Raw genomic sequence first — 10,907 nt, forward strand, 5'->3', positions numbered from 1 at the left:
GAACCTTTAATGTTAACTACATACTTTTCTGTATATTTCTAATTTACGGGAAGTGCAGTAGAGACTTAGGTTTTGTTTTTGGAGGGAAGTCAAACCAACACAGCACAAAGCAGGACTTTGCTTCCACCATCTGTTCAACAGGCAAAGCTGCAGCATGTCAAAACAGAAACTCTGACTCCATAAAGCAAGCAGTTATTCAATACACTGGGGCTTAACATGACTCTCCCACACTGATAGGAAATTATTACGTATTTTATTTTCTTATGAGGTGTAATTCTATATAAAGGAAAAATAAAACGAATGAGGGCCGTGTGAAAACTGAAATGGAAAGAAATTGAACAATAAATTCTAAATAAGATGTGTATTTTTTATTTTTTTATGTGTGTGTCTCTAGTCAGATGAGTATAAACAGGAGTCTTTTTTAAAAGCAAAACTTACTTCTAAAACACAATATTTTAACAAATCATGATGCTTTTCGAGACAATTCAAACCTTTAATTTGAAAGAAATTTAACTGAACTAACAGTAAAAGTATGCTGTAAATGTATTTCATTTTGTATTAATATTATTATGATGTATAATATAATAATGTGTTTCATTTTTGTTGTTCACAGCTCATGAGAAGTTTGCCGATTGAAAGTTTGACATCCTGTGAACTCGCCGAAAGTTTAAAATGACTGCACAAATAAAAAAAATGCTGAAAGATCACCTGGACAGACTGACTGCAGCCGATCTGCGGATATTTAAGTGGCACCTGATCAATGAAGAAAAGGTATCCAGAAACATCCCAAGGTCAAAGCTGGAGAATGTTACCACAGAGGAAACTGTGGATAGACTGGTGCAGACCTACAGGGAATGGGGTGCTGTGGAGATCACAAAGCTCATTCTCTGTCAGATGAATAATAATGAACTTGCATCAAAGTTATTTCAAGGTAAAATGTCTTGGTATGATTAGAGCAGGGTCAGCTTTGTTTAACCTTTGTTCTTTATGTATATGTAGAATACTTCTTATCACACTGTCATTGTCATTGTGTTGTCACACTCTAACTGTTGCTCTGAGCTTCACATGGACGCAGACGGAGATTTTATGTTTCAGTATTTTAGTTTCTTAATATAACATAGTATTGCAATTCATTGGAAAACCTGTGCCTGAATTAGCAGTAATATTTCTTAATCACTTCTTAATTTGATTTGCAGCCACCGGTCTAAAAGTGGATCAGCTATCACATGAAATGTTGTCGTCACCTGCGAGGGAGACGCAGAAAGACGCCGATTCAACTCTCACTAAGGTTGTCCAGTCTGTTCACTCATTTTCACTCAGACACACACGCACAAACAAGGGGAATATAGTAAGAAATGTTTGTAAGCCAGTTATTGATACTAGAAATCAGACTAATGTTGCTAAGCATTTTGGGGAAAACTCCAGAAAAAGAAGTCAGTTTGATCCACCAGGAGGACACAGAGATGACTCAGAGTCATATCAGTCATATTATGTCGTGTCCTTTAACATGTGGGGTAAGATGACCCCACCTTTTATTCCTCTCCTGGTCAACGCATAGCCCCCAAATCTACTCTCATGTATTGCATAGCTACACGGGTTGTGACATTTCATCTAGATTGCAGCTTTCTTGAGATTTATACCACCAGGACCCTTTTAAGCTACCACTGAATAATAGAGAGCTAGTTAATTGTACATAAACACTTTGTTATATCATTTTGATTGGGGATTTGTGGGGAGAGTCATTCAATTAGTTTTGAGAGAGAAAAGTAAGTAAAACATGAATAAAAAATGAAAAGGACAAGAAGCCACTCAGAAAGAGGTTGAAAACATGGAGCATATCGCCTCAAAATATTATTTATTTAGATATAAAGTACTGTTTATAATCATCGATTCATATGTAGAAGCTAAGCCAATGCTTTAAGCCACTGAGGCATTTCAACAAGAAACCTAATTGACGTGCTTTTACTATACCATGATGGATGAATGAGAGTCCTGTTGAGATGCAAACAAGTCCACATATTTGACTTCTCATGCTTTAGATCACACATCCATACGGAGCATACTGCACATCGTAGCGTAGCGGTCAAAAACTGTTTTTCCTTTCCGGTTGGAAACACCTGTCGAGCCCCCAAAGGTTCCTAAACTATATAGGATGACCCGCCAATTACAATCAGACCATACACACACAACAATTAACATAAATCTGCTCTTACAACATATCTGCCTGTAGTAGGCTACATCTGAATACTATAGCTGGCATTATTAGCTAGCTAGAAACCGACCGAGCCTAAAATAAAAATCATTAGCCTGAAGGAAAGTCCTAAATAGTTGGTTTCCAGTTTGGAGGCGCCTTGCTCCTTTACAAGGTTTTCATTGTTGTGCTATTACGACAAAATTAGTTACTCTATCCTCTAATAAAAGTAGCCTGTACATAGACATTTTGGAAGATTTACCTTCGTATCACTGCTTGACATGATGGATCGAGTCTTCAGGATTTAGTTTTTTTGAACAAACTCATCTGTGATTTTCGTTTCAGACTCCTACCAGGATCATCAGAGAGAAACGGGAAGCTTTTGAAAGGGTCAAACAATTCTGTGATTCATTAGTGGAGCACACTAAGGTTTGTGTCTTTTGAATTTGATCATCTGGCAACTCTGAAAGACGTTGAATACTGAAGAGGATGACCAGTTCTTACTGTGACCCACAGAGTCAGAGACGCGAAACAGAGAAGAAGATTAGGGACGATTTTGAGGCGCTTCATGGGTTTCTCAAGGAGGAGGAAGAAGCCAGAATAGCTGCATTAGAAGAAGAAGAGACCGAGAAGATTGATATGATGCAGAAGATCATAGAGATGAGCAGTTACACATTCTCACTCTCTGACTCTCTAAAACACCTGGAAAAGTTAGGAATGGATGACCCATTCATAGAGGTAGTTATTAAAATTTAAGAAAGGTCGAGGTCATATAATCTGAAGACTGCTAATGCATTTTGTTTTATTCACAGGACTTTAGGGCTCATGCGGAAAGGTAAGTGGCCTGTTTTTTGAAATACTTCCTTAAGCCTTTAATAAGACAAGTCTCAGAAACACAAGAAAACAGGATGAATACCTATTTTCTTCTCTTTCTGCTCTTATTAATTAACCGCTTGAATTTGCCCCAGAACACAGAAAGCACTGCCAGATCCACAGCAACTTCCACGAACACTGATAGATGTGTCCAAACACGTGGAAAACCTTCGGTTCAGAGTCTTGAAGGGGATGTTGAGAAATGTAAAACACAGTAAGTTTTGAGGCACGCGACTTCTAGATGAATGAATGTTTCTCCTTAAACTCACCATGGAAGTGCTTTTGTTTTGTACTTCTGTTTCATCTGCAGCCCCTGTGGTTCTGGACCCCAACACTGCATCTCCATGGCTCACTCTGTCTGATGATTTAACCACGGTGACATTAACTGACAACTGGCAGCAGCGTCCTGGAAACCCAGAACGCAACACCAGTCATCCAGAGGTCCTGGGCCGGGAGGGCTTTGACTCAGGAAAACACTGCTGGGAAGTGGTGGTAGGAAGTCAAACCGGATGGATACTGGGAGTCGCTGAAGAGGCCATAGACATCAAGGAGGAGATGTGGGCAACTCCACGGAGAAGACTCTTTACCGTTAAGAAATGCAAGACAGGGTATAAAGATGTCAAGGGTAACACCTTAAAACTACCAATGCACCCCAAGATCCGAATAGAGTTAGACTGCGACAACGGGAGAGTGTCATTTCATGACGCTGATAACAACACATCCATACATACCTATGAGGAGAAATTTACTCAGAAGCTGTACCCATACTTTGCTTTTGAAAAAAAACAAGATGACAACAATGATGATGATGATGAGGGGGTAAAAAGAAAGAAAAGGAAAGAAAATAGTAGTGGAGGCTCTATAAAGATCTGTAAGTCAAAGGTTTCTCTCACAGTGGTTAACTCAATGAGTAACTAACCAAATGATCACAATAGGGAGGGCTAACCGTAGTGATCCTCTGACGTTTCAATTGTCGGCATCATCAGAAATCAAAATTTTAATTTGTCCAATACTTTAGTTTATGACCATCAGGTTGGGCGTCAAAGCATCAAGGAGTAGAAGAGCTACATACAGAATGTAAATGGTAGAACATATAGGCTGAATGAACATGTGATGTCAAATCCTCTATCTTGCTATTCTTGCTTGCTTCCAATAAAGCTTATCAAACACATAGTCAAGTTTTTTTTTTTTTTTTAAATAAAGTAATTTTGTAGTAAATGAAACTGTTTCAATAGCTGCGGTTTATGCAAGAAGCCTTTAAAGAAATGTGCGTCAAAAAACACCAGCTTCCTGTTTTCTTCACCATCACCCAGGAAGGAAGCCAGAGACAGTCTCCTACATGTGTATGAAAACCCCTCTGCCTACGAGCAGCCGCAGTCGGTGTGAATCAGTTGGTAATCACAGTTGTTATTAAAGCAGGAAAGCATTTCCTCGAACCTTTAATCTGTTGGATTTCTAAAAAAGCTCCGACTTAACATTGTCAGTCTGTATCTGTCCCCACTGTGGGACTATAAAGGATTATCTTATCTTATCTTATCTTATCTGATCTGATCTGAAAGAATCTTTGTTTTTTAATTAAGTTTGCGTGACCACTTATTTGACAAGCTGGAAGTGCATGACAGGATCTCCAAGGTCAAATAACTGATCAGGATTATGAAACGACAGGACTCACATTGGCGGTGAGGAAGCCAATGAGGAAAAACATGAAAATCACTCAAGGTAAGGCTGCCACATAAAGAATAAAAAGTTGGACCAGTACCACAAGTCATGAAGAGCAAAAACAGGTGCAAAGGATGAGCTCTTTGACTTATCAAAACCAATAAACCACAGATAAGTCATAGAGTGTGGTCTAGACCTACTCTATATGTAAAGTGTCTTGAGATAACATTTGTTTTGATACGACACTATAAATAAAATTGAATTGAATTGAATAGTCTGATCAACAGGTAAGAGCAACAGAAACTTCCAGGAAGAAATAAATCTTAAAATGTGGCTTAAGTAAACATTCTTGCTCCGGTGGTCTTTCACTACACTGTATTTTTTTTTATAAGAAAGTGCTGAAATTGAGTTTTGTGGTTTCCCTCAGAGTTAGTTCCCTCTATTCAGGCAGAGGTTCATCATTTCCAGCCCAGCTACACCGCTCAGAGTGGAGGCAATGTGGTCGCTCCCTCCATCGTTGGTTCAAGCATTGGCAACATCATCAACGTCATCTCAACGGGCCAAGGTAGATATACAAGATGTGGGAGTAGCTGGAACTGGCGTTTGGACTCTGCAGCTATTCTTCTTCTTTTTGCAGGGTCTGTCATTATATCAGAAGACGTATTGAACCATGGCACTGCAGACAGCTCTGGTGCTCCGCAGCCCCAAAGTGAGTACTACCGCATTTAGGAGTTCGACATATAAAACAGCCGTGATTCAAGAAAAACCCTAAATGACTTTCGAAATGCATTTTTTCCTTCAGCCAATAAGATCGCAGAATGTCGAGAGAAACTGAAAGCTACTCTGAAAAGGAAGTTCAGCCACTTGCTCGAGGGAATGACAGCGGAAACAAACAGGATACCTCTCAATAACATCTACACGGAGCTCTACATCACTGAGGGAGGAGCTGGTGGAGTCAATAAGGAGCATGAGGTGAGACAGATTGAAACGGCTTCCAGGATACACGTGGCCCAGGAGAAATCAATCCACTGCAATCACCTCTTTGTTCCTCCACCGGGTCGAGACCGACACATAAGAACTGTGATCACAAGGGGAGTCGCTGGCATCGGAAAAACCGTCTCTGTCAATAAGTTCACTCTAGACTGGGCTGACGGGGAGGCAAACTCCAACCTTGCATTTGTATTTCCGCTCTCTTTCCGAGAGCTGAATCTGATGAGAAAGAAAACCTTCAGTCTGGTGGAGCTTCTCTCCGTCTTTTTCCCTGAAACAAAAGACACAGTTATCTTTACAAATGGCGAAAACGTGCTCTTCATCCTGGACGGTCTGGACGAGAGCCGCCTGTCTTTGGACTTCCACAAAAGTGAAATAATGTCTGATGTGACGCAGGCGACCACGATTGCGGTGCTTCTGACCAACCTCATCAGAGGAAGACTGCTTCCTTTGGCTCTCGTCTGGATCACATCTCGCCCGGTAGCTTCTAGTCAGATCCCTCTGGAGCACGTTGATCTAGTGACAGAGGTGCGAGGGTTCAACAACCCCCAGAAAGAAGAGTACTTCAGGAGAAAAATCAGTGACGAGAGCTTAGCAAACAAGGTGATCATGCATGTGAAATCCTTCCGGAGTCTTCACATCATGTGCCACATACCAGTCTTCTGCTGGATGGCGGCAAATGTTCTCGAGAAGAATTTGCTGAACACAGACTGTAAGGTCATGCCAGAGACCCTCACTCAAATGTACATTCACTTCCTGTCCTTGTACGTGGAGAACATGAAGAAGAGGCTGCCTGGAAGAAGAGAGTCAAACGCTGAGTGCGTGAAAGCTAATCTCATTTCATTGGGTAAATTGGCCTTCAAAGAGCTCGAGAAGGGTCACCTGATCTTCTATGAGAGCGACCTCATCCAGAACGGTATAAAAGTCACGCAGGCGTCCATGTTCTCAGGGGTCTACACGCAGATCTTCAACGAGGAGCGGACGCTGTGCGAGGAGAAGATGTTTTGCTTTGTGCATCTGAGCGTCCAGGAGTTCTTTGCTGCGTTGTACGTGTTCCTCACGTTCCACAACGACAACAACAACGTCTTGGTCAAGAAGTCGTCCGCTTCGAGACGTTTCCTGTTCAGAGATTCATCAGAGCTCATCCTCTACAAAGAAGCAGTAGAAAAGGCTTCGCGGTGTGAAAATGGGCACTTTGACATATTTCTGCGCTTCCTTTTGGGCCTGTCTCTGGAATCCAATCAGGTTCTGTTGAAGCATCTAATGACCAACAAGAGATCCCACCAAAGAACACGAACAGAGATCATCAAACACATAAAGGAGAGGATCAGGGAAAATCCGTCCCCAGACAGATGCCTCAATCTCTTTCACTGTCTGAATGAGCTGAACGACCACTCTCTCGTGAAGGAGATTCAGAGCTACCTTAGTTCGGGCAGTCTTAACAAAACCAAACTCTCACCTTCTCAGTGGGCCACGCTGGTCTTTGTTTTACTGACATCAGAGGAGGAGCTGAGTGTGTTTGAACTGAGCAACTACACCAGGTCAGAGGAAGGTCTTCTGAGGCTGCTTCCTGTCGTGAAAACAGCCAGGGAAGCAAAGTAAGTGTTTTCTAAAGACAGATAGCAAGCTATAAAATTATAATTTTTTGCCCTGACGTTAAAGATAGTGAGCTTCAGGCCTCAGATTCTTTTTAGCATGAAGAAACAGCGAACAAGGAACTCAACACGGGATAAGACTGTTGAACCCTGACTGTGTGGTTAGGTGTGGACTGTTGTACATAGGAACATTTACAGGGTCTGAAATAAAGAGTCATTACTTTCAACTTTGTGGTTTTCCCTGATGATCTCTGCAGTTCAGCTTTACAAAGTGTTTTAGTGTCTTTTAGTTCATTGTTTTGGGTTTAAATGTTTATGTCCTGGTTAACTCTCACTGCTGTCATGGCATTAGTTTTAAGTCACCCGCTCAGCGACTAACTGGTGAACATAGTATCTTAAGTTACTTCCCTCAGTAGATGGTGGAGACCAAAAACAAAGCTAAAAGAAGAGTGAATACCAGAGGCCAGAAACCCGACACCAAATGAATGATAATGTTGTTGCTGGATATATAGATAAGCATCGGTTTGCTTACAAGTTTGCTATATCAACTTAAAATGGGATACGTCCATACTGTGTTCGCAGCTGGTTTCTCCCTAAGTGGCGAAAACCATGGCCAAAGTTATTTAGGTTTAAGTGTTTTACCTCAAATTATGTGACAATATATTTTAAATCTGCATGACATTCGGTGGCTTATCACATTACGGTTGCCTGCGATTTGGACTGTTGTGTTGCACTAGACACCACCTACTTAGCTCATATTCAGGCAGGTGGTATGTCTAATCTTTCTTTGAGACGTTACTTACCTTTCTCATGCTGTCTTTCCTCCTGCAGCCTAAATGCATGCAATCTCACTGTGACCTGCTGTGAAACCCTGGCGGATGCCATCTACTCATCCCAAGTTAGAGAGCTGGACTTGGGTAACAACAACCTGACCGATGAAGGAATACAACTTCTCTCTGGTGGACTGGAGAAGAGCAAGCTCAGGACACTCAGGTAAAACCCCACGATTGTCTTTCTTTTTTTGTCCAAGTTGAATAAAGAAGCAATCGTTTTGACATTATCTGTATTTTCTGTTCGTTTAGACTGAGGAGCTGCAACCTTACAGAGCACAGCTCCGATGCCCTGGCCTCAGTTATCAGCTCAGCCTCCTGCCAGCTGAAAGAACTGGACCTCACTGACAATGACTTCCAGGACGTAGGAGTCAAAACGCTTTCTTGTGGACTGGGGAGTCGTCACTGTAAACTGGAAATACTCATGTGAGTTAGTGCTCTTGGGTGAAATTCAAGGCCAGGTGAATTATTAAACAGCACAAGGCAAACATGCAAAATCCAGTAGCTGCTGTCATTGTCATGGGGATCTGCTGGATGACATGTCTTGTGCGTGTCTGTTTTGAAGTTTGTCCCTGTGCAGAGTGACAGAGGAGGGCTGCACTTTTCTGGCATCTGGTTTGAACACATCCTGTCTCAGGGAGCTCGACCTGAGCTACAACCACCCAGGGAACTCTGGCCTGCAGCTGCTGTGTGCTCTGAGGGACGACCCACAATGCAGCCTGAAGAATCTCAAGTAGGTGTGGTGTCGACTAGACCCTGGGTGACAAACCAGCCGGACAAATTATACAGATAAATTGGTATCACTGTGTGTTGACTCTGCAGTATTAAAATGCGAAATGTATATTTGAGAGTTAATTTTTTAACTTGTCCATGTCAAGTTCTTTATAATAAGTGATTAAGTGGCCAGTGTACCAGACTTTTTTCCCCCATAATCCATTATTAATTAATTATTTGAATCATGATTTCAGATGTTATTTTTTCTTGGACAACCTAAATCTCCTTGATGATCTTTTTCGAAATGAACATGCAGGATTAAAGGGGAAAGTCTGTTTACAGGTCTTTAAGATAAGGTCTACCTATATGAAATTAAAACTTGTATCGAGCCTTTAGCGGCTCCAGAGGATGCTGCAAGAAGTGTGATTTATAAGGATGGGGCTGAAGGTGGTCGGCTGCATTATGGGTAATGTGGACACCAGGTTTTGCAGAGGAAAAAGAACGAGTGGACTAAAAAACATGATATCTCTGCTGCATTGATTTGGATCATTTAAGGAAAAAGCAAATGTCCACCGTGATTCCGATAAAGTTGCAGGAGTGAATCGTTGTAATACTGTTTTAATCATATTATTATTAATGCTGTAAGGGTCAGAAAACTGGTCTTCTGTTATGTTTCAGAGTGGAGCAGTGCGATGAATCCAGGATTCAGCCAGGTCCACAGAAATGTGAGTAACCTGCTCTTCTCTGTTTCCTTCTTAATCCTATAAAAGTAAACGTAAAACACTGACTGACATCGTTGATCTTTTTCATCAGACACCATCAGAGTCACCCTGGACCCGAACACGGCACACAGAGACCTTTCTCTGGCCGAGGGCAACAGGAAAGCGACACGCTGGACCAAGCAGCCGTATCCCGACCACCCAGACAGGTTTGATTTCTGGACACAGGTGTTGTGCACTGAGGGTCTGACTGGGCGCTGCTACTGGGAGACAGAATGGAGTGGGAGAGCTTTCATGGGAGTGGCCTACAGGAGGATGTGCAGGAAGGGAGAGGGACAGGACAGCTGGTTAGGAAAGAATGACTGTTCCTGGGGATTAAACTGCACCAAAGATGGCTACAGGACCTGGCACAAAGGCATAGACACTGCTGTAACCATCCCACCCAGCTCCAATAAAGTCGGAGTCTTTCTGGACTGGTCAGCGGGGAGACTGTCCTTCTTCAGGGTCTCCTGTGATGCACTGACCCTCCTCCACACCTTCCACACCACCTTCACTCAGCCTGTGTACCCAGGGTTTCGGCTCGGCTGGGTGGACTCCACGGTGTTTTTGAGCTAGACATTACCCAGACATAAGGGGAGATTATGTGAGAGATGCATGTCGTTATTTATCATAAAGCAGGTCAACGTGCTATCTAAATACTGTGAAAGTGTCAAACCACTCACTACACAGAGAAAAGCGCACAGCCCGTATTCAAGAACTGTGTCTTTAAACGAGCTTATGTGCGGTTGTGATGAAAAACGGACCAATCAGATCAGACTGGACTTTTTCAGGAGGGGGTCTTAAAGAAACAAGCTTTAACAGAACGTTTCAGATAGAGGCTGAGTACAAGTATATTCAGACGGACAGTATGAGAGAAATAATGTGTTTTTTGAACATTAAAGCATGTAAACATGATCTAGTAGAAACCCAAAATACAAGTAAGAACTGAAAATGAGCATGCCCCCCCTTATATTACAGCATGAGATGGATTTCAATGACGTTAGTCGAATCCCACAGACTTGAATGAGCCCTGACTTTTCCTCCAGCGCCACTGAGGTTGACATTTGGGGTTTTGATTGAAACGTCTCCAACAACTATTGGATGGATTGCCATGAAATGTTAATGTCCCCCCTCGTGATGAGTTAATAACCTTGGAGATCCCATCATCAGGTCAAAATTATTAAATTTCAGTTTATGAAATATGCTGCAACGGACGTTCCCATCGATAAAGCTTTTGGTGCAAATTAGAAAACACTAACACACCAAACATCAGCGTATTCATGTCAGCATTTAGCTT

General features: G+C 42.1%; 2 protein-coding genes across 2 annotated transcripts; both read left to right on the plus strand.

The window, feature by feature from the left end:
* Nucleotides 1–693: 693 nt before the first annotated feature.
* On the plus strand, nucleotides 694–3,982 carry LOC310960479 (E3 ubiquitin-protein ligase TRIM35-like; the record flags this gene model as incomplete). Its single annotated transcript, XM_083932189.1, has 7 exons — nucleotides 694–931; nucleotides 1,197–1,288; nucleotides 2,537–2,620; nucleotides 2,708–2,929; nucleotides 3,004–3,026; nucleotides 3,160–3,278; nucleotides 3,375–3,982. 7 exons carry the CDS (start codon nucleotides 694–696, stop codon nucleotides 3,980–3,982), a joined length of 1,386 nt encoding a protein of 461 aa, XP_083788315.1.
* A 785-nt stretch (nucleotides 3,983–4,767) lies between these two features.
* Nucleotides 4,768–10,202, plus strand: LOC310960481 (NLR family CARD domain-containing protein 3-like; the record flags this gene model as incomplete). The annotated part of the gene is made up of 8 exons (XM_083932191.1): nucleotides 4,768–4,783; nucleotides 5,151–5,432; nucleotides 5,526–7,311; nucleotides 8,140–8,301; nucleotides 8,391–8,564; nucleotides 8,704–8,871; nucleotides 9,531–9,577; nucleotides 9,666–10,202. The coding sequence occupies 8 exons, from the start codon at nucleotides 4,768–4,770 to the stop codon at nucleotides 10,184–10,186; spliced, it is 3,156 nt and encodes a 1,051-aa protein (XP_083788317.1). The 3' UTR covers nucleotides 10,187–10,202.
* Nucleotides 10,203–10,907: the final 705 nt, after the last annotated feature.

This window comes from Echiichthys vipera, assembly GCF_963691815.1.
Source record: "Echiichthys vipera genome assembly, chromosome: 18".
NCBI classification, from domain to species: Eukaryota; Metazoa; Chordata; class Actinopteri; order Perciformes; family Trachinidae; genus Echiichthys; species Echiichthys vipera.